Raw genomic sequence first — 24,698 nt, forward strand, 5'->3', positions numbered from 1 at the left:
TTACATTTGGGCTTCTCTGCAAGATGGGGTAATGCCCACTTACAGTCAAAAGCACACTTACATGTTTAGCATTAATTGGTCCATGTAGATCCTGCTGGTGTGCAGTAAAGGCTCCCGAGTGTGCTTTAACACTTTAGTGCGCACTAACAAGGGTCTACATGGACCAATTAATGCACAGCACATTTGTGCGCTTTAGAAATCACACCCCCGTAAGTGCACATTACCCCACCATGGAGAGGATGCATTTATATAATTGAATTTGTAGTGGGAATTAATGATGAAATAAGCTATTGGGATATAGTAGTTAAGGTAAGAGTATAAATTAATTGTTTGTATTAGGAAGAATTTGTAGCATTCCTCTGAACTGCAAAAGCTTATTATTATTAGAATCATAGAAATGTAGGGCTGGTAGAAATCTTGAGAAGTCATCAAGTCCAGCCCTCTTGAGAAGTCATCAAGTCCAGCCCTCTGTGCTGAGACAGGACCAAGTAAATCTAGACCATCCTTGACCGGTGTTTATCCAACCTGTTGGGGACTCCCCAACCTTGCTTAGAAGCCTGTTCCACCGCTTAACTACCCTTAGAGTTAGAAAGTTTTTCCTAATATCTAACCTAAATCTCCCTTGCCACAGATTAAGCCCATTACTTCTTGTCCTACCTCCAGTGGACATGGAGAATAGATCAATGTCCTCTTCAGAACATCCTTTAACATATTTGAAGACTGTTACCCAGTCTCCCCTTAAGTTTTCTTTTTCTCAAGATTGATCAAACCCAGATTTTTTAACCTTTCCTCATAGGTCCGGTTTCCTAAACCTGTTGTCATTATTGTTGCTCTCCTCAGAATTCTCTACAACTTATCCACATGTCTCATAAGGTGTCGCACCCAGAGTTGGACACACTACTCCAATTGAAGCCTCAACAGCACCTAGTAAAACGTTACCTCCTGTGTCTTACATACAACATTCTTGTTAATACCACTAAGAATGATATTAGCCTTTTCCTAACTGCATCACATTCTTGACTCATGTTCAATTTGTGATCCACTCTAACCTCCAGATCCTTTTCTGATGCATTACTACTAGTTTTTGTTTGCTTTTAGGAATGAGCATGTTGCTGATTTTTTCCCACTATGACAATGTGAATATTTTTGCTGTTATTTTTTAGGTCACAACGTTTAAATTTTGATGTATCATCTCCTAATGGAATTCTTCTCTTCAGAGAGGCTAGTAAAATGATTTGCACTTATGGTAGGTATCTGTTAATGTTTTCTTTGCAGTATAATTCTTTGACTGTTTTGTGAGGTAAAAGCCCTATTACTTTCATTCCCTTGAGCCTTGATGTATTTGTGAACAGTTAACAAGAGTATGAAGTGTTATGGCCAATATCAGCACATTACCCTGTACTCCTTGTCTGATACATACCTTAGGAGCTCAATTACACTCATAGACCGTGGAGTGCACTACTTACATCATTTGTTTCTTGCACACATGCATTCCACTCAGTGTGTGTACTCCCAGATCACCAAAGCCAGAGAAATTTGCTTAGCAGTACCAGTAGAGGCAGTGCTTGTTCCCTTTGCCTCATAGCCCCTCCTCTGGCTCTATAACAATGGCACTGCCCCAGCCCCCCTCAGTTCCTTCTCACTGCCCGCAGCTAGAGTTGGAGTGCTCTGGGTAGTTTTTCTTCACACTGCCCCTTGTTTCTCTCAATTATTGAAAATTTCTTCTAAATGATTAGCTAGTGGTTTTTTAGTAGTACCTTAGGTTAGTTAGCTGCTGTTTCCTGGTGGAATGCCTTCCCCGGGATTTAAACCTTGCCCATCATGGGCAGGAGGGAGAAGGGGCTATTCCAAATAGTGATCCCCATATGCAGTGTTTGTTGTGCCTGGGAGAGGGGCACATTAAGTACAGGTGCTCTATCCCTAAGTCTTTCAAGAAAAGGACACAGGTAGCAAGAGATCTGACGCTCAAGCAGCACCTGATGGAGCAAGCCATGAGGTGTACATCAGCACCAAGGATGGGATCAGCCCCTCAGCCATCATTGGATCCTCAAAGTACCAGTGTTCCTCAGCAGAACTCAGAGGCAGCCTTTTGATGTTGTCTCAATACCAAGGAATGGGTCAGAGGTCCCTCATGGGTACTCGAGCAGCCATGGTGCCAGTCAGCAGCCAGTGAGAAATCATGTCAAGAGAAGAGCAAATCCACTCTCAAGGACAAAGAGACAAAGAGGCTGGCTCTCATAGGCAGGAAAGTTTATTTGCCCTCTCTACAAATGGAAACTGCAAATCAACAGGCATTGTTCTCAAGATATAACTTTGTAAATTGGGACTCTGACAAAATTCATGGAGCAATTGCATGATTCTTCTAGGGAGGACTTCAAGGCATTTGTAACGGAGGACAGTCTGGTGCCCAAGACATCATTACAGTCGGCCCTAGACTTAGCTGGCACAGCCTGTCATAACATTTTTCCCAGATCTGGACCTTAGCGTCCAAAATATGGGTGTTAGCATGGAAACCTCCAAGCTTAGTTACCAGCTTGGACCTGATAATGCTGCCACCAGCCAGGGATTTATACAGTGCCTAGCTCACTGTGGTCTCCCCAAAACCTTCCCTGGGGGACCCCAAGACTCAGATTCCTTGAGTCTCACAACAAAGGGGAATAAACCATTTCCCTTCCCTCTCCTCCCCTCCAGGTGTTCCCTCCCTGGGTTCCTGGAGAGATATACAGAGGCAAGCTCCGTGAATCTAAACAGAGGGACTCCACCCTCCCTGTTTCCAGTCCTGGAAAACACAAGTACCTAGAGGGCTAATCTCTCTTCCCTCCTCACCCAGAGGGTATGCAAAGTCAGGCTAGTAAATCTAACACAAAGAGATTTTTCCCCTGACTTCTTCCTCCCGCCAATTCCCTGGTGAGCTGCAGACTCAATTCCCTGGAGTCCCCACTAAAGAAAAACTCCAACAGGTCTTAAAAAGAAAGCTTTATATAAAAAGAAAGAAAAGGACATAAAAATGGTCTCTCTGTATTAAGATGACAAATACAGGGTCATTTGCTTAAAAGAAAAAAATGAATAAACAGCCTTATCCAAAAAGAATACAATTTAAACATTCCAGCAACTACACATATGTAAATACAAAAAAAACCAATATAAACCTATTGTCTTACTATCTTCGTACTTACAACTTGGAAACAGAAGATTAGAAAGCCAGGAGATAGAAAAATCACTCTCATAGCCGAGAGGGCACAGACACAAGACAAAGAACAAAGAACTCACACCCAAAACTTCCCTCCACCCAGATTTGAAAAAGTCTTGTTTCCTGATTGGTCCTCTGGTCAGGTGTTTCAGGTTACTCCTTTCCAGGTGAAAGAGACATTAACCCTTAGCTATCTGTTTATGACACAGCCTCCAGAGGTGTGGCTACAGCAATCATGATGAGAAAAGCATTGTGGTTGCATAATTCATCATTATCTCCAGATGGACTGCAGAGTGTAAAGAACCTTTCTTTCAATGGTTGATATCTCTTTTCAGATAAAACGAGCGGGACTTCTGTCAGTTGAGTGCAACAAATGCGATCTTCGGGAATTTATACCCAAACCTCAAAAAGATGCCAATTTACTGGGCAACATTAGCAGAAATACTGTTCCGCAGCGATATTTTAGACAGACACCTTACCAACCAAGACAAAGCTACCCCAGGAAAGGAATAGATCTCACAAGAGAAGGTCTTCAGGGTCTAGTTTTACTCAGCCACTCCATCCCCCTCCATCACAGGGCAGAGAGCCTATTTGACTAGCATGTCAGGAGCAGCAGACCAGTTGTAAACATCCTAACCCCATCACCTCAGTTTGGGGACAGGCTCGCCCACTTCTACAGTGCTGGGAAATAATAGCCATGGACAAATGGGTCCAAGATACTGCATTTGGGTTACGCCATACAATTTCTATCTATTCCTCACTCCAACCCTCCAATCTCATCCCTTTTCAAGGACCTCTCTCACAAATAATTGCTTTTCAGCACATTCTCTGTGTGCCCTGGGAGCTATAGAGGAGGTCCCTCATCAATGTGCTGGATGAGGCATCTACTCCGGATATTTCCTAATCCGCAAGTCCATGGGAGGAGTGAGACCTATCGTCAATCTCCTCAATCTCTACAGATACATCAAACATATCAAGTTATGCATGGTTGCTCTGGCTACTATTCCTTCTGGTCTGAATTGTAGCAATTGGTTTGCTGCTCTTGATCTCCAACACACTTATTTTCATGTGTTGATCTTTCTGGGCCACAGGAAGTTCTTGAGATTCCTAGTTGGCAATCATCATTGCCAATACACAGTTCTCCGCTTTGGCCTGTCCTTGGCTCCGTGTGTCTTTATCAAATGCGTGATGATGATGCCTGCCCATCTCAAGAGGAATGGAATTCATGTCTTTCCATACTTGGATAACTGGCTAGTAAGAGGAAAGTCTGAGAAGCAAGTCCTCAGTCACATCCCATTCAAGTTGGATCTTTTCAATCTGCTAAGGCTGATCCTGAACAAAAAGAAATCAGCACTGAATCTTATCCAAAAAATCGAGTTAATTTGGGCCCTACCAGACTCTACAAGTTCAAGGGTCTTTCTCCTAATTCTTTAAAATTCATTGTCTGTGACTGGGCCTCCAATTGCATCATGCACTCTCCAGCAATTGTTGAGACTAGTCCAGCATTCAAGTTACCACTCAATAGACGTTCTTGTGTGAGTACCGCAGGAAATACTGAACTCCCTGCAGTGGTGAACAATTCGGGACAATGTGTGTCAGTGGATTCACTTTGTCTGACCCACGCCTACAAGAATGTTTATCACCATTGCCTCTTCCATAGGCTGTAGAGTGCATCAGGGATTGTGGACAGAACAGGAAGCATCTTCTCATATCAATGTACTGGAGCTTCAGGCAATATATAACATGTGCCAGGCCTTTCTGGATCACATCCAGGGAACAACGGTGCACATAGTCACGAACAATACCACTGTGATATACAGTGTCAACAAGTGTCAAAGAAAATGTCATGCTGGTAGCAGCTCACTTACTAGGTTCTCAGAATCAGCTAGCCAAGCACCTCAGCAGTACCTTCTCGGACAATTACGAGCGGTGGCTAAAAAACAGTGCTCAGGGACCTCTTCGAAGAATGGGGCCTCCCTTTCATCGACCTATTCATGACAAAGGACATAAGGAAATGTCATCAGTTCAGTTCCCGAGCAGGGTTCAGTCTGAGATCACTCACCGCATTTCTTCTGAATTGGGGTCCAAGTCTGAAGTATGCTTTTTCTCCCTATCCCTCTAATCCCTCAGGTTAGCCTCAAAATCAGATTGGACCATACCAAGCTGATCCGGATTGTCCCAGCATGGCCAAAACAATGTTGGTTCTCCAACCATGCACTGTCAGTTTGACCTCCCAAGTCTCTCCCTCTTCTCCATGTCTTGTTAACTCGGCATCATGGCCACATTCTTCATCCAGTGCTGAACAGTCTACACCTTTCCTCAAGGATGTTGCATTGCTGGATGAGGAGAAAACTCAGTGCTCAGAAGCAGTTAAAGAAGTTCTGCTTATTAGTAGAAAGTCATCTATTGGTCTTAAGTGGAAGAGGTTTTTGATTTGGGCGATCTCAAAGAGAATTCATCCTATGTCAGTCTAGATTCAGAATTTCTGGACTACTGGTTACATTTGTAGTCTTTGGACCTGGCTCTTAGCTCCTTGAGATTTCATTTGGCTGGGATTTCAGCTTTCCACCCTCTTATTCAGGGAAAGTTGGTCTCAGGCTGGCAAGCCACGTGCCAGCTCTCACCAAGGTTTTAGGCCTCAGCCAAGCACTGACAAATTCACTGCTGGAATCCAGTCTTTCACCTGTGTGTTAGCATAGTTAAAATGGGCATTTTATGTATACCAATGTGTTTAGTGTTCAGACTTTATGAAATACTTGTAAATTGCTGCATGCATTAATCTCACTTATGATATCTTAATCATATGCTGTGAAGTAATATTTAAGTGTTTGCTTTATAACTGTAAAAAATGTTTGCTCTGAAACTGTGAACCTTTCAGGAGGAATCATCTCCTGCTCACCAAGAAGGCTATCAAAACTAAATGGGCCATTGTGAGACACCACAATACAAAGACTTTTGTTAATTGGCCCTTCAAACCTATGAAGAGGCTAGTGTTGAAGGGTTTGTTCCATCAATTTGAATACTGGAAGAAAGAAAAAAAATCTGACAAGAAAATTTTTCATCTGTTTGCTGTTTGGACTCTCACAGGGCCAGAGCTGTGAAACAGAAACAGAGATCCCTAAAAGACATTCATATCTGACAGATTACTACAACTGTGTCATCTTTTAAAACCATAGACTGTAAGTCATTTGTGTATATAAATTTGCTTGCTTAATCTTATAATAACTATCTCATTTCTTTTTTCCTAGTTAATAAATTCTTAGTTTACTATAGAATTGGCTACAAGCATTGTCTTTGGTGTGAGCTCTAAGGTACAAATTGACCTGGGATAAGTGACTGGTCTCTTGGGACTGGGAGCAACCTGGATATTTTGTGGTCTTTCGTGTATAGCATCCAGCTATCACCAAGTTCAGCTTTCCTGGGTGGCAAGATAGACCGGAATGCCCAAGGGGACCCCATCGTAAGACTGTTATAGTGCTTCAGGAGTTCACATTTGTTAGTAAGTTGGTGAAATTTAATTCTGGAACACACCCCAGTTTGGGATCTCTGCCCTGCTTTTTGGCAGTCTGCTCTGAGGTTGACGCACACAGTTGTGAACCCTTCAGACTGTGTGACAGTCAGTATTTTCAAATCCTATGGTAGGTAGTTTTCTGAAAGGCATTGTCCGTCTTTTTCCACCGGTGAAGAAAATGGTGTCGTGGGACTGTAATACGGTGCTTGTGGCACTGTTGGGTCCACCGTTCAAGCTGATAGCAACATGCTTGTTAGCTCTCCAATCCCAGAAGAGACAGCCTTCTTGTTAGTTATAATGTAGGCTTACAAGTCAGTGAATTACAAGCCTTAATGGCAGATCCCAGTTCTTCAAAGACGAAGTAGCTTTAACGCCACATCCAAGATTTCTGTTAAAAGTGATATCTCAGTTTTACTTTAATCAGGTTATTTACTTACCTGCATTTTTTTCCCAAACCACACTTGAGTGCAAAAGAACAATTCCTTCATACTTTAGATGTGAGAAGGTGTTTGGCATTTTAACTAGAAAGGACTAAACCATTTTGTTTGTCACCTCGTCTCTTGGTATCTTATACTGAGCAAATGAAAGGACAATCAGTCTCAGCTCAGACCATTGCTAAGTGGATAATGATGTGTATTACTATGGCTTATGGAACAACTCATATTGTGCCTCCAAAGTTATTACAGGCTTGTTTGATGAGACTAAAGCAACATCACTAGCGTTTCTCAGAGATGTTTCTATAATAGGTATCTGCAGAGGTGTAACATGATCCTAAGTAGAAACCTTTGCTAGACATTAGACTATAACCACGGAATCTGGGGCCAATGCAAACTTTGAGAAGACAGTTCTACGGTCTCTGTGTAAATAGATTCTGAGCCCCATCTCCTCAGTGAATGGCGTGTGAGTCACCTGAGTGGAATACATGTCTGCAGCCACTCGAAGAAGAAAAGACAGCTACCTGTGTTGTAACTCTTATTCTTCGAGATGTGGATGCAGACATTTATTCCATGACCTACACTCTGTACCCTGTGCACCTGGGTTTGGTGCAAAGGAGCTATAGGGTGCACCGCAATTATATAGCTGGGGAAGAGCTATGAGGCAAAGAACATGATCATCACCCATGGGGTACTGCTAGGTGACTTTCTCCAGCTTTGGTGCCCTGAACACACTCACACCTGAGTGGAATACATGTCTGCATCCACATCTCAAAGAACAACAGTTATAACATAGGTAAATAACTGTGTTTTACTTTGTAGTATGTGTCTTTTATCAACTTTTTATGTATTCTTTTCAGAAATGAAAACACTCTTTGGATGTTTGATCCAAAGCTACAGGTTGATAGCTCTGGAGTGACTGCATGTATCCAGAATATATTCCAGCAGCTCCAAAACATAATGGGCCCATAACAGCTTCACTCTTGAGCACTGTTTAGACATTTATAAGTTGCCTCATCTTTCCAGCTCAAGACATGCACACAATTAAAACAGGTCTCTGACATCGTGACATCAGCTATCTATATTGGGATTCAATCCATATTTTGAAAGAAATGTTACTAAGTTTTTGTAATGGCACTTTATTTTAAGGAAAGACCATATAAATCCTTTTTTTTTTTTTAAATAAACAAAACGTGTGTTTTTAAATTTGTGTTTACTGCACTTACGGCTACATTGTGGGGCTGGAATTGGTATGTGTTCCATGGCTTCTTGTTAAAAGATACTTAGATGTAATTACACATTTGATTTGTAGTGTACAGAGGCAGTCAGGATATGCAGACTGCAGAAAGCACTTATTTAGGGAAGGAAAAATGATTCCAAGTAAATCTTATTTCTAATAAACTCATCTCCACCATTTTATTTTCAACTACATCAGTTAGTGTGCTGTCACGGTTTTTTCAACCTGTTCTCAACTAAATTTATGAGAGTGATTAAACAAAATAAAAAACATTTCAGCTCAGGAAAAGATAGAAACTGGTAAACTTTTAAGCATCCTAAATACTATTAGCTATGCATTTAATTTAGATTTAATTGCTATGTGCTTCCTCTTGATGATCAAAGAGATAGATAGTTATGTTGTTGCTTTAAGCCTAGTTGACTCATTCTTCCTGGATCCCCGTGCAATCCTGCTGTCCATTTTTTCCTGACTCAATCGACTTTTACCATCCTTTTTTTCATTTTGAAAAATCACCTAGTCATTGATCACTCATCAATTGGCGTATGCCTTGTAACCCTTGCCCTCATCATCTACTCCATCTTTATTGGATCTCACCCTGCTCCATTCATAACTGATGGTAACTTTTCTCCACATTCTGAAAAAAACTTCACTCGCTAGCTGCTGTCCCAAACACCTTTTATGGTGGACTTGGGAAGCCCAATAAATTCTCAGTCCCCCAAAAGATTGTCAGCCCTTGCCAGGAGGAATCTAACGTCCTCCGGGTCTTGCTAGACAAGAGCTGTGCTATTCAAAGGAAAGGCCTAAGGCAGTAACAGATTTAAGATTAGTAGTAGAGTTGAAGAGATTACTGGAACCCCCATTGGGACAGTTACCTCTCCCTATTCCTGAAGATGCTATGATGGAAGATGAGACAAAGCCTCAATGTTTCTAGTTCTATGACTTGTGTTATACAGGAGGTCAGACTAGATGATCACAGTGTCTTTCCTGGCCTTGGAATCTATGAATCTGCCATAAATAATATATGTTAAGATAGATTTGATTATTTCAAATAATTATGACAAGATTTCCAAGTACCATAGTATTTATCTGCCAAGCTGTCCTGCAGTGCTCAAGACCATGAGTGCTCAAGACCTCAGGGCAGACTGTTAAGAACCAGGGTATGAACCCCAAATTGGTTGTGAGTTCTGCACTTAGATTTTACCAACCAATTATCAAGTGTAAACCCCTCAGGCACTATAACGGTCTTAACATGGAGTCACAGATGGTATCCTTCGGTACTCCAGTCTGCTTACCCCAGGTCAGTTGCACTTTAGATTTCATACCGTAGCCAATCCTATAATAAACTATCTAAAGATATATTAACTAGGAAAGGAAATAAGGAAGTTATTTGCAAAGTTAAAGCAGGTAAACATATCTACATGCAAATGAGTTCCAATCTTAAATTTCAAAAAGTAATAGAAACTGGTTACAGATGTTATTAGTGAGTTCAATGTATGCAGCAACTCACAAACATTCAATAAAGTCTAATCACTAAAACATATTCTTACAATTCTAATACCTAGTTTAATAATACTAACACACTGGTGAGCCAAACAGGTTCCAGTTAAATATCTGTCAGTGTTCATGGGAACTTTGGCATGAGCTGGCACCTTCTCTGCCAGCATCACAGTGTCCACGTTATTTTGTAGTTTTTAATAACTGTCCATATAGTCGTTAGCAGCGTTGAAAGGGCTCTGGAAGGCAATAATGATCTTTTCAAAGACTGATTGTGACAGATTGGGAAATCATTAACTTCTCTTTTCTTGTATGAGTAATTGGGGTAATCTGTGTGGACAACACATCTTGAAGAACCACAGTTACTGTAGGATAAGTAACCCTTCTTTCTTCATTTTCATTTTGTCTCCTTTTGAAAATGTTAATAAAGGAGATGTGGGTCCTACTATGCCAAAGAGAGACTGACATGATTATGGGCATGTTTAAGGGTAACTAAGGTTTTCCCAACATGTTTGAAAATGTTTGAATCATTCTACAGGACAAAAACATGCAGGTGAAGGTTTCTGGATTACAGTGAACCTTGCCAACACAATTTGGTATTTCTCTGATTTAGTTTGCTATAACGGGCAGTAAAGCCATTTCAAGAGACTAAAATAAATTGGCTTACAATCATCACTATTAAAATGCCACCATTTATCACCAATCACCACAAGATAGTGTCTGACATTTTAAGTATAGGGAAATGCTGTGGAATCTCATATGTTGGCCAGTATTGACTTTTTATGGCAACAAAACTAAGTTAAGAGCAATTTTAATTTATTTTTAACAAGATGCAATGGAGGCACTCTATCTCAGAGTAACTAAACTTTAGTCCATAGGATTTTATCATTCAATTGACATTTCTTTAACATTTAGGGGTATACTTCTGAGTCTTTGGAAGGGGGCAGGTGTTGTTCTCTGGGGCAATGAGCAAAGGACTGGGAATCCAGAGTTCGGGATTCTTATCCTAGCTCTGGCGGTTACTCACTGCATGGTCTTGGCCAATCCAGATCACCTTTTTGTCAGTTTCCCAATCTGTAAAATAGGGATAATGCTACTTCGAGAGAGAGAGAATTAATTAGTTCATGTCTCTACGGTTATATGAGTGTGTAAAGCACTATATAAATTATTATTAGAGATCTCCGACTAACTGGAGTATCTAAATCCCTGTCCTGTCCTTTGAAGGATTACACCCCTTGTTAACATGTTTTTTTTTTTTTAACAGAAGTTGAGAGTCTTGTATAGCAACATGATTTTATGAAGTGGAGCTTTAAGAAAAACACAATACAACACAAGACTAATGATATAATTGCAAAAATTGGCAACACAGATGCATATTTTGTATAAATGTGGAAATAAACTTAGTTATAATGTGATTTACATCAGTAGGTGAAATGAGGGATTATCTTAATACAGACTTTTTCTCTATTCCTCTCAGATAATGATATCCTCAATCACAGAGACATATCTATATCCAGTTGGTAAAAATTCTGCTTTTAGAATTCTGACTGGCACCAAACTAATAACAGGAAAATTCCAGATCATGGCTCAGTTACACTGAGGATCCTCTTGATCTATAAATCAATTCAAAACCTCGGTACAAGCTGTCTCTCTGTCTGGTCAACCCTGCAATGCACAAGCAGCAGCTGAGGTCATCTGATGCCAGTCCGCTTTTTTCACCAGTACCTAAGTGTGCTGCACTGGTGATTATTATTACAACTCTTCGGTTTCCTCAGTCTGGAGCTCCTTGATCAAAGCTGTCTGGCATGTGATTCTTTCCTTTTTTTAAATATACACACTGCATGTCTAAGAAAATGTGACCTTCCTCTGGCAATGAAAAACTATTGCCTCGGGCCTTGTTTCTCCTACAGTACCGTTACGTCAACCATGCATTTGCTGTCTGGAAATGCACTTTCACTCTTGTCTTATTTCTTAAACATGAATGACTTTTCTGAACATTCATTTGGGAGGACTGTACACTTTTTTCCACTCACAACTTGCATTTTAGGTGGATTGGCATGTTTATGGACTGCTGTATGTACACCAACACGTGCTGCATTCTGTATTTCTGTATTCTATAAGAATTATGTGTTCAAGTAAAAAAGGGAGCGTGTTTGCAGATTTATATATCTCTTCTCTCCACTTCACTCTAAGTGGAACACTCTCTATAGTGTCCTATGTAATGGCAGATTGGTATATAGGGATATCTTACATATTGCAATGAAGAGTATGGTATAAACGCCTAAGGACCTCACTTCCAGAGGTACTGAGTATCTTCAACTCCTGTTGTCTTTAACTGCAATTGTGGGTGCATGGCACTTCTGAAAGTCGGACCCTAAATAAATGGATATATACTGTTAAGTCTGTTTACCACTTGCTGTGCTGTGAGTGCTGTGGCACCAGCAACTAAAATCTCCATTACAATACCTTGTCACTGACATGGGTACTCTGGCAAAGGCAATTTAGTTTAAGCAGACTTTGTGATAGAATGCAGTGACTGAAGTGGTGTGAAAAAAAACAATCCTACATTCATTTGGACTTGGCTTAGACTCCTGCTTGAGAGGTAAACTCTCATTGTAACACTCCATAGTTAGTCTGGCAAAAGATACTGTGTTGTATCCTTTGTAGCCAGTATGACTGAATGATAAAAACCCTCACGAATACAAATAATTAAAAAAATTACTGTCAGTGGGGGAATTTGACAGGATTTAGGGACAGTGAAGTCCACCATTCTTAGGAATATTCAGTCATTGAATTTCACTTGTAGTTCTGTATAGACAAGTCTAATTCTTAGGGCTTGTCTACATAGGGACATCCAGGAAAGTTAATCCAAATTAATTAAAGATGTGAATTTGAACTACATTAATTAAACTGCATTAAATCCCTGTGTGAATGCTATTATTCAAAATTGGAGTGGCCTTAATTTGCTTTAGCTCAATTCACTTTGTAATTCATTTTAACTAATCCACTTCAGAATCACACCTTCTGTTAATTCAGGTTAACCTTCCTGGATGTCCCTGTGTAGATAAGCTGTAAATCTCCTTGTTATATGTTCTTAGGTTCTCAGCTGAAGAAGAACTGTTTTCCAGTGCATTTTGGGAGCATCTATTACTTTGTTTTGTGGTTTCTTTACATTTTTAGTAACACCTCTACCTCTCTGTTATAAGAGACTGACATAAAAATAATACTTTCAATATGCCGTTTTTATTTATCTACATTCTGTCATGATATACTTTGATATAAGTTTTTAATTTTGCTTCAGCTTTCAGCTGTTCTAGCAGCTACTATACAGGGTCAGCATTGAGGTTAGCCACAGTAGCACAAAACAATTTCCTGTTCTCAGAGCCCAGGTAACATTTGGATGAGGATTAAATTTTACCACATTTTCTAGTAGCCAGAGACAATTATTTCTAATGAGCTTTAAATTGCTTCTAGAACATGTATTTCAGAACATAGTGTTGCAATCCATTCAGTCCTAGCAACTTAATAAAATAACCAAAAATTTAAAAATAAATGTTAAATTGTTCCTTGCTGTATTAGTATTATTAGATTTTTAATCTACTGCCCAATTTAAAAATTGATTGTTTTTTTTATGCTCAGCTACTATTTTTCTATTTCCTTCTTTTGTAGCTTAGTATTGGCATTTACAGCGACACCTGTTGGTGGAGGAGAATGCTAAAATATACTGTTATCCATTGTCGACTCTCACAAATGCCAACATCCAGTTTTTGTCTCCTCTGAAAACATTAGGCATCCAATTTTTGAAAATCTTGGCCTTGAGCATATTGGTTATGTTGCTTGAAGAGTCTTTGCTCATGTTTCATTGCGGGTGCAACTTGTGGAATATACCCTCCCCTTTCTCTTCTTTTCACTATAGTCCTCTGTCATGGTATAATTCCCCACTCTGAACCTTAGCGTCCAAGAGATGGGGTACCAGCATGAATTCCTCTAAGCTCAATTACCAGCTTAGAACCTGTAGCGCTGCCACCAACCAGGATTTTCAGTGCCTGGTACACTCTGATCTCCCCAAAACCTTGCCCGAGGACCCCCAAGACCCAGACCCTCTGAATCTTAACACAAGGAAAGTAAACCCTTTCCCCCACCGTTGCCTCTCCCAGACTTCCCCTCCCTGGGTTACCCTGGAAGATCGCTGTGATTCAAACTCCTTGAATCTTAAAACAGAGAGGAAAATCCACCTTCCTCCCTCCTTCTCTTTCCCCCTCCCAGACTCTCCCTGAGAGAGAAAGTAATCCTAACACAGAGAGAAAATTAACCTTTCTCTCCCCCTTCCCTCCTTTCTCCCCACCAATTCCCTGGTGGATCCAGACCCAGTCCCCTGGGGTCTCACCAGAATAAAAAAAACAATCAGGTTCTTAAACAAGAAAAACTTTTAATTAAAGAAAGAAAAAACAGTAAAAATTATCTTTGTAAATTTAAAAAAATGGAATAGGTACAGGGTCTTTCAGCTGTAGACACTGGGAACACCCTCCCAGTCTAAGTATACAAGTACCATTTAAAATCTTTTCAGCAAAATACCAATTTGAACTCCTTTCAGCCAAATACACGTTTGAACTTCTTCCAACCAAATACACATTTGCAAATAAAGAAAACAACCATAAGCCTAACTCACTTTATCTACCTAGTACTCACTATTCTGAATCTATAAGAGCCTGTATCGGAGAGATTGGAGAGAAACCTGGTTGCACATCTGGTCCCTCTGAGCCCCCAGAGTGAACAACAACCAAAAACTAACAGCACACACAGAAAACTTCCCTCTCTCAAGATTTGAAAGTATCCTGTCCTCTGATTGGTCCTCTGGTCAGGTGACAGCCAGGCTCACTGTTCTTGTTAACCCTTTCCAGGCAAAAGAGATATGAAGTACTTCTGTTCCATTAACTCTTAACTATCTGTTTATGACATCCTCCAATTTTATTTTATCCGGTGTTATTATAGTCATGTTGGTCCCAGGATATTCAAGAAACAAGACCTGAAGAAGAGCTTTGGGTAGTTGGAAAACTTGTGTGTCTCTCTCCAACAGAAGTTGGTCCAATAAAAGATGTTACCTCACCCACCTTCTCTTCAAATTTATTTAAGCATCCAGGAGACTTATTTGCCTTCTTTTCAGTTGAATAGAACATGCCCAAGAATATTAGTATGTAAAATGATACCATGTCTGTGTCTGATATTTGCAATGTGCCAAACTACCAATGTGAAAGTTTGTTGTTTTGTTATCTGTTTTATCATTCCAATCCAGATTTTAAAAAGACAGTTTACCTTTTGTGGGTGCAAAATATCCACATATATTTTCACACCACCAATAGATTTAGGGGTTACATCCTACCACTCGTTTGATTTAAGTACCCAATTGCAGTGCAGATCATGTAGTTAGTAATTGGAGTGGTAGAACTTGCATCCAGAGTTAGTTGTGAGAACAAAATTAATGCAAGTACAATATTTACAGATGCAAAATTGCATCAGCAGAACAGAATGGTGGGTGAAAGCCCCCTTAAAATCAGGCCTTGTTATGAATTAAATGACATTAAGTACTGTCACTTATATTGTTGGTTTATGTATTTATTTCTGAAGGATTACTTCAAGTGAGTGGAAGAACAGTAACAGAAAATCAGTGCTGAGCTTACATCTCACTCTTTAGCAGCTACCCTGCTACAAGAAGTGAGTGGTCCAATGAGGAGGATGCTTAAGCCAGAATAAGAGTGCTTTATTCTAAATTAACTTAATCCACATGGACACTCTTATTCTGGAGTAAGAGTATTCACGTCTATTGCCTCATACTAGCAACACCAAATATTTACAGTCCTGTAATATTTTTACATTAGAAATACTGAGATTAACTGAGTGGGTCACAGCTGTGGACTGGTAAAATAGTTGGTTTTGTAATGGACATATCAGTGGTATGAGTGGTGTGTTTAATGTGTATGTACATAAACAACCATCCCAAGAGGCCACCGTAGTAATAGATCAAAACCAGGCTAAGTTACAGTATGCAAAACTATCAGTTAAGGCCTTGATTCTGCAGTCAGATCCACCATCCACACTGAAGGCTCTGTGGCTGTGCCTGGGTTGAAAGGTCTGTGCCAATTGAGGATGTTGGCCTACGTCGGTAACTGAGACTCCATAGATTATGTTTTTACTTTTTACACTCTTAATTACTCAGCAGCTTTTTAAATATATTCATGCTATGTATGTAAAATGTTCCAATTGTTTTTTACTATAAGTATGAAAGCAGGAGCCCATCCAGGTAGGCAGTAATAAAAAATAAAGACAAAAAGTGATAAAAGAGTGAAATGAAAATGTTAAGTGACAGAGCTATCCAGATTTGCAACTGTTTATGTCAGTTTCTTTCTCCTTTTCTTTTTTTGTCTGAACAGGTAATCAGATCCTGTCTCTTGGGACTCTGTCAAAAGATCAGGTTTATCCACTGAAACTCAAGGGCATTTCCATCTGCTATTCTGCTCTCAAATCTGCCTTATGTGGAAATTATGTCAGCTTTGGCGTCTTCAAGTTGTATGGGGACAACCACTTTGACAATGTACTCCAGGCCTTTGTCAAAATGCTGCTTTCAGTATCCCACAGTGACTTGCTTGTAAGCAATTATTCATCTTGGGAGTCTTTATGTGAAATATGAAATAATATCACCACAGGCTTCAAATTGTTATAATGAGACAGCAGGATCTAGAACAGCTCAAATGCAGTTTATATTTTTAGTCCAGTTATTTGAGTGTATTTGTAGTCACATCCAGAATATTAGTATTTACATGTATGATAGAATTGACATAGCAAATTGTAACATTTCCAGAATATTCACAAAAATATTTCTGGGAAAGAGAGAAGCCAGTTCTGGCTTTTTATGTCCGGGCAAACCAATGAATTCATAGGGGTTCCCTGTGTGTAATTTAAAGCAGTATTTGGCCCTATATGATCAGTCAGCCTGGGATTAATCTGAATTTATATAACTCTTGTGGTGTGTTTTCTGTAAGACAGCATTAAAATTTTAGCCAAACTTCTTTGGGATGTCTAATCTCATATCAGTGGAGCTGTCACTTCTCAAAGACAAGAAATCAAGTGCATGATCAACCTTAGCTTGGATCATGGAACTTTCTTCAGAACATTTTCATTTGGAGCTGCCATTTTCTGCACTAAGGGATGAATCAGATAGAGGTGCTAAAAACTCAGACTTTTGCCTTAGCCCTTTTGAAAAATTACCCCAGCCAAATACTGGTATATAGCTACATGATAGTGGGTGTCCATGCAGCCAAGACTGACAGTCATGCCAGTAGTGAAGGTAATGCCCCTAATAACTCTCTCTGAAGCCTTGATCCTGCAAATGGATCCAGACAAGCAGATATTTATGCCCACACAGAACCCAATTAAAGTCAGTGGACACAAGGATCTGTCTATGCTGGTCAAGTAGCAGGATCATTGCACAAGACAGTAATCACTGTGATGCGCTCAGCCAACGTGGGGTTAGTCTCAGAAAGTCTTCTACATACATGAGGAAGCACTCGCCACTGACCTGTCGAACTGGTCCCAGAACACTTGATCTGACTAATGTTTTATATCAGTTTTACTGAGCTGCTAATGGGATTTAGCATAAAAAGGTTAATATGACTTCATTACCTAGGGATTTTTGTAAACTAAAACTGAGTTTATGTATTTGTATGGCAACCTATAATCATAGATGTCCACCGTAGATAGAAAGTTTCTTTTTTTTGGTAGAAAAAGGCTGTTAATTTAATAGAGACACCTCTAACCCGATATAACACAACTGGATATAACATAAATTCGGATATAATGCGGTAAAGCAGTGCTCCGGGCGGGGTGGGGGGGAGGAGAAGAGGGGCTGTGCACTCTGGTGGATCAAAGCAAGTTTGATATAACACTGTTTCACCTATAATGTGGTAAGATTTTTTGGCTCCCGAGGACAGCGTTATATCGAGGTGGAGGTGTAATTGGGACTTATTACAGCATCATTCTGTGCATTTTTATAATCCTGTTAATATTTCAGCCAGCTTTGCATTTTTAATGCTATAATTTCTATTAGCTCATAGTATTTCTTACTTTCTATCAACGTTTGTTTTTCTTTTTCAGCAATATCGAAAACTAAGTCAGTCATATTACCCGCTCTTGGAATGTCTCACCCAGGATCATATGAGTTTCATTACCAGTTTAGAACCTCATGTGCTAATGTATATTCTTACCTCAATATCTGAAGGACTTACTGCACTGGGTAAGTGTTACTTATGATTTAGCTAAAATAGGAATGTGGGGAATATGTAGTCATTAGAGTGAGATTTAAAAAATGAACAACTCAGCACCCAACCACTCTCGCTTAAGCTTCTACAATAAGTGGCCCATTAGAACGTTCATTTGCAGTTTAACAAATTATTGTCCAGAGACCATGGGAGACGGTGGGTGCTGAGCATTTTGATAATCTGACCACTTCTTTTAGGTGTCTAAATGGGAGCTGAGCTCTTCTCAAAATCTGGCCAGTAGAGTATTGCATTAATATTTTAAAATGATCTTTCTACAAATTAGAAACTTTAAAAATAACGATGTGCTTCTAGTTGGGTTATCACTGAAGAAGTTTTACAACAGTGAAATATAAAATGATTTTTTTGTCCCATAATCCTCGTAGTAGAGAATGTTGTTATATGACTCATTTTGCCCTTCAGAGAAAAAATTTGTTAGCATACGTAACAGTAACCTCCAGCTGTTCACTTTTCATTTATCAGTGTGACTGATAGATGAGTAGAGATGGCTAAGCTAACCTTATCAATAAAAAAGAAAAACTAGGTTTTACATTATAAAGAATATTTATTGGCTGTACTTCACAGAGTAAACAAGCATCATACTTAGAATTATATTAAAAGTAGTCTGGTTGTAACTGGTCTTCATTCATTAGCGCTTTTTAACAGATTATTGTCCAGATATTTGATTGAAACTGAAATTTGATTTCAATAGCTTAAATTCAGTCGAAATATGAGGGAAGAGTATAGAGCAGGGGTAGGCAACCTACAGCATGAGTCCTGAGAGCGGCTCGCGAGCTGATTTTCAGTGGCACTCATATTGGTCCTGGTCACTGGTCCAGGGGGCTCTGCATTTTAATTTCATTTTAAATGAAGCTTCTTAAACATTTTAAAAACCTCATTTACTTTACATACAAAATAGTTTAGTTATATATTATAGACTTACAGAAAGAGACTGTCTAAAAACATTGAAATGTATTACTGGCACTTGAAACCTTAAATTAGAGTAAATAAGTAGACTAGGCACACCGCTTCTGAAAGGTTGCCGATCCCTTGTATAGAACCTTGAAGAAAGATGCGTATGTTGCAGTTACATTTTCTAACCACCCTAGAAAACAGGATCCTAAAATAATAGCCAGGAATGGCTCTCTTATTACTTTGTGCTAGGAGTTGTATTTAATGAACAGCCTGTAGGTATGATATTTGTTTATATAGACTTTCTAGTAACTAGTGTTTATTACCTCTAAGGTCACTCAAGCCCCATAGTAATAAATGAATACACTGGGCATCACAGAGCATTCCAGAACTTCTCAAAACAGATTCCATGTTTCTCCTGTTAGAAAAAGCATGCTTAGTGGGGAAATGGACATTGAATAGATAAGAAGCATTACTAAGGAGTCCTCTGATAATTTTATTATATACTACCAAAATGCCAAATAAACTCTTTGTCAAAAAAAATTAATTCAGCTCTACTTAGTTTGACTCCCACCTCACCCCAACTACTTTGTCTGGGTCATGTACGAACCTTAATGTAACCTTGTGATCCTGAAGCAATCTTTTTCACTAGTGTATTGACAATAATAGTTGCATAGGTGCAGTTTCTTGGCAGGTGAATTAATATCTGTCCACTTTCAGTTACATTGGACTGCTATCTACCAGATTTAGTCAAATTCCAGTTATATTTCCCATTTCTCTCTTGCATTCCCTAGCATTTCTAAAGAACATTCGACTGTACATAAATGTCAAGTAATGAGACATACCCTTTGATTTGAATGAAGCTCACTTGCACATTAAAAGGAAATCACTTGTCTTTCCCTGAATTGTCAGTCAGAAACAGAGCCTTTTTACAGCACATGTCTGAGTGGTAAAGTGATTATTTAACTACGATATCCTGTTTCTTAATAACATCAACATGTATTGAAAACTAATTTCTTGATGGAGGAAATCGATTCTGTCACATAAGCCATAAAATCAATTCATATATTCAGGTAGTTAACTTTACACAGTAAAATAAGTAATTTTCCTGTTCCTGCAATGTGATGTCAACAAAAGCTGATCTTCCCTCAATAAGAGTAATTAATGGCCATGATCCTAAGGGAGTTAAGTGCCCAAATCCCATTAAATGTCATTGGGATTTGGGTTCCTAACTCTCTGGCTTCTTTGAAAAATCCCAGCATATGAAGTAATACATGTTATTTGACAGTGAAGCAAACAATTATTTCATTTTTGTTCATTTTCCAACATAGCCTTGTGCCCTTTGAAAATGGACTATTGTGATATAAATTGGATCCCTCTCTTAGTGAATTATATCCGTGCTGCAAAAGCATCTTGAAGAATAACAGCATCAAGGCTGCAAGCAGTCTGATAGGGTACAATGTATTGCAAACCATTAGAACTTATGAATCATCTTCACAAATAATTATAAAAATGAAGTACCTCTCTTTTGCTTAAAAAATGTGATCCCAGGAAATGACTTTTTCCCTCCTCCCTATGAGAAATATCTATATATTTTCACTTCTTTTAGTTCATGGAAGCTCAGCATTTGAGATTTGTACTGTAGCTCTAGCTGTAGAATAAAGAAGCCCCAAATCCTCATTTCTAAGCACTGTTCATTCTGTCCCTGAGTGGACACTCTGCATGCATCATGATTTCACACTTGATAATATACTGTGAAATGATATTTATTCCTTTGGAGGCCCCTGGCTGTAAATCAGCTGTAATGGAAGCCCTCATCTAGGCTTTTATTGCAAGGATAAACACTCCAACAGTTCTCTTCTAAAGTGTTTACCTGGCTTTTTCACAGCTGACTCAGTGGATTGGAACCTTTTAATGTAGCCTGCCTGGCATGTTGTCACTAAGCTCTATGTGAAGCTTTTCTAATTCTCCTATGATTAATAGTGTAATTATGCCACTCATTGAGAAAAAGAAAAATGTAACATTTTCTATACCTTGCTTTCTAATTTAGATGTTAAGTTGCTTAAATCTGTTTACTTTCCTGGTTTACCCACAAAGGCAGATAATGCTGCCATTGTAGTGTACGAAATTGATGGACAGAGAAATGCCACTTAACTCAAGTCTGTCCCATTTACCTTTTATCTTAGAAACAAAAAAATCTCTTAATTTATGGCATGCTCAACAATGTTAGCAAGCCATTTAAAAATAATGCTCTTTACATCTATTGGCACCATTCACCGAATGTTAATGTTAAAGCCAAAAGGCCTCTTCAAGTTGTTTTTTTCAATAATGTCAGCCACCTTAAGGCTGATATAAATAAGTAACTGGTCTGAGTGCTCAGGCAATCATCTTGGCTTTTCCTATTTATCCAGGCCTGCCTCTCAGTTTTCCCATGTGATCCTTTCTCTCCCTTTTCCATCTTTCCCTTCTACCTCCAGCCCAGAAATTGTAGCTTTTTCTTAAAATATTTCCTCCATAGATATGCTTATCTGTCTTGTGTGAGTTTCAGTAAGAACTTCAACCAGCTTCAACACAAGGCTCTGCACACCCAGAAAAATCAGTTTGAGGGGCTTGCGTGACCTTCACCTCTGTGATGCTCTTGCAATCAGAAGGAAAAATGAGTGCTGAAAAGCATATTTGATATATCATTATGGGGAAAATATAAGTAGCCCTTAACACTTGTATCAGATCCTTATGAGCCTGTGATAAGATAGACCTGTCCACTGTCCTGCTAAGATCACTTACTGTAGAATGTAAAATATCTACTTGCACAGTATCAGCATGTTTAGGGTCACTGCCATTTTATAAACGGATGTTAATGATTTACTTTGTTTTATTCAATTTAAAACCAAATGGAGTTAAATTACTGGTGTAGAAGTACAACAGAGCCATCCTATGGAATTTGTATTTTCAAATACATTACCGTTATTGATGTTGCTTCAATTCAGCCATCAGTTGTATCTCTCGTTTACACGCAGAACTGTTTTTAGTAGAGAAAACAGTAAGGGCCTGTTCCTGCAGTCTTTACTCAGGCAGACCTTCCAAGCAGCCTGCACTAGTTGAATTCAATGACAAAACATCAACTGATTTTAGTGGAGAGGGATTAAGACAATTGGGCTTGCTTGCTTCTGCAAGGTATGAAGCACTCCAGTGAGGTGTTGGAACACTCACAGCTCCCATTAAAAACCCTAGAAAAGGAAGCACAGCACCTCTCGGGAGAGCTTAATACCTTTCAGGATCATGTCACAGGCGACGTCTACACTACAAGCTAGGGTGTGATTTCCAGCTCGCCTATATGTGCTCACACTGGCTCGATGATGTAATTGTGGTAACATGGGTCGTGGAAGTGGCAGCACAGACTAGCTATGCTGAATATAAACCCACATTAAATCGGTGGGTACATACTTGTGCTGCCACAGCTGTGCTGCTATAGATATTCATGGTAGCCCAATGAGAGGTAATGCACGTATGAGTCCACAAGCTGGGAATCTCACCCCTAGCTCATTGAGTAGACATAGCCTTGTGAGGTCAGTTGTGACTGTGTTGTCAAATATTTCCAAAGACTTCAGAAGAATGTAACTGTGAAAAATATATAATACTGGTATTTAGAGAAAGGAAAGTTAAAAACAACATGATACACAGAGGTTAAAGAGTTAAACTGACACAGATCAAAGTATTCCAGAGACTAGAGGATTATATTTAAATGAACACTGCAAGGTTGGCAAGCCTCCAAATTAGCATAGTTCAAAGAACTCAAGATACTTTTAATTGGATCCTTCTAATCCCTTTTCCTTCCAAATGAGCATTTTAACAGTTTAATTTCTTCTCCAGCTCCCACGCACCCCTACTCTAGTAGCCCATCTGAGTAAGCACTATGAGCTGTAAGTGATCTAGTTTTGTTCCCACTCAAATCAGCAGGAGCAGGATGGATCCCTAAATGCTGGTGAGCTTATTTGAATGTGATGTATGCACCTGCAGAGAACATCAGTTGTGACTGAAACCTGCATCCAGCAAATGAGGAAGTTAAACAATTCTGTGTTCACAGAGAACTTTGACTAGTGCTAGGATCATGAGGAACCAACAGTTGGTTAAAGTGGGACTCTAATTAGAACCTGTTATTAGAATTGATAGGGAAACTACAGCTGAGACTAGCAATTGAGGGTTTAAACTGCAGCCAGTGTGCTTGGGGCCAGGAAAAATGTCAGCTGTCAGACTAAGAAAAAAATAAGGGTGAGCGCTACTCATTCTGTACCTGTACGATTAGAAGGAAGAAAAGGAGACTGCACAGATTAAAAAGGGCTAGCATACTGTTCTCACCACACTGATGCATGTAAACAAACAGAATCCATTTTCACAGCAGCAGCCCAGCAGGCAACACCTAGCAACAAAATAACACTTACATAAATCAGACATACATAGTTATTTTCAAATAGGTTTAAGCTTTTAATCTCCCAATGTGTTACCTTAGTTATAGATGCAATAAGTAAAGATATGAGGTTGCTATTGCTCCTGCTTCCAACATATCCTGCTTTGCTGTCATGCCTTTACATTCCAGGGAAAACAATGGAACGTTAGTCAGTTACCATCATTTCTATGATATCTTCTTTATTTTTTTAAAAAAGGTAATTGAACCATCACGCCTTAAACGAGGTAACCAGTTGATATTTTGCTGTAACACTTCTCCTTTCTGCTGTTTGTGATCCTCACTCATTGTTTAGCATCTAATGTGCAGGTTGTAACCTCTGAGGAGCAGGGAAGCGCCACTTAGGTGTATCCTGTAAAATATCTGGCACACGTTTGTATACTGGAAAATAATACATAATATTTGAGGCGGATGCTACTAGTACATCTGTGAATATAAACCTTCACTTATACGCATCTGAGATGCTCAGCAGCAGTCAAGAGGTTAAAAAGGTTACTTTAAACATTCACAGTGTCTCTTTAAACTGAATTTTTAAACTTTGTCACAAGGCTATAAACAAACGATCTTAGTTTCCAAAAATCTGAAGTCTGCTGAATATATAATTTCATATCAGTAAAAGTAAGACCCTGATTCTGCAATTTACAATGTGCGGGTAAATCGCTGTGCTCACACAGAACCTCCATGAAGTTTGTAGGACTCTTCATGGACCCAACAGTTCACTGTCCATTGTGAATTGCAGGATTGGGGCCATAATCTGCTTAATACCAAGAAATCTTAAAAGCTAAAGAACAAGTAGCAAAATTAAGTATCATTTAACCTAATACCTAAAATAAACTTCCAGGCTTGCCATGTGTGTATTATTTTCTTCACTCCTGCAAGTTATTCGTAATAATTGTTTTGTTTTATTACAAAAACTATTACAAAACTATTTCTTTCATTGCTTATGCAGATACAATTGTCTCCTCCAGCTGTTGTGCTAGTTTAGACTATGTTGTTACCTACCTCTTCAAGCACATAGCAAAGGAAGGCAAAAAACCAGTAAGATGTAGAGAAATATCGCAGGATGGACAAAGATTACTGCACTTCATGCAACAGAACCCTGAAGTACTGCAGCAGGTAAACTTAGGCACTGCTCAACTTTCCTATGAG

The 24,698-nt window shown here is 39.2% G+C and overlaps 2 protein-coding genes across 5 annotated transcripts in view; one reads left to right on the forward strand and one right to left on the reverse strand.

Annotated features, from left to right (window-relative positions):
- RANBP17 (RAN binding protein 17) overlaps window positions 1-24,698 on the forward strand; it is a 267,568-nt gene that overhangs the window by 195,316 nt on the left and 47,554 nt on the right. For 3 of the 4 annotated variants that reach the window (XM_050962558.1, XM_050962559.1, XM_050962560.1), the window contains 4 exons: window positions 1,164-1,246; window positions 16,295-16,509; window positions 18,015-18,153; window positions 24,499-24,665. In XM_050962558.1, the coding sequence (XP_050818515.1) occupies window positions 1,164-1,246; window positions 16,295-16,509; window positions 18,015-18,153; window positions 24,499-24,665 (604 nt within the window). Of the gene's footprint in view, window positions 1-1,163; window positions 1,247-7,995; window positions 8,192-16,294; window positions 16,510-18,014; window positions 18,154-24,498; window positions 24,666-24,698 lie in introns of those variants that run through there. The other variant, XM_050962561.1, reaches the window with a different exon arrangement.
- LOC127055633 (uncharacterized) overlaps window positions 1-24,698 on the reverse strand; it is a 75,348-nt gene that overhangs the window by 31,487 nt on the left and 19,163 nt on the right. The gene's annotated exons all lie outside the window — the stretch shown is intronic.

Source organism: Gopherus flavomarginatus, chromosome 7 (genome assembly GCF_025201925.1).
Source record: "Gopherus flavomarginatus isolate rGopFla2 chromosome 7, rGopFla2.mat.asm, whole genome shotgun sequence".
In the NCBI taxonomy this organism is placed as follows: Eukaryota; Metazoa; Chordata; order Testudines; family Testudinidae; genus Gopherus; species Gopherus flavomarginatus.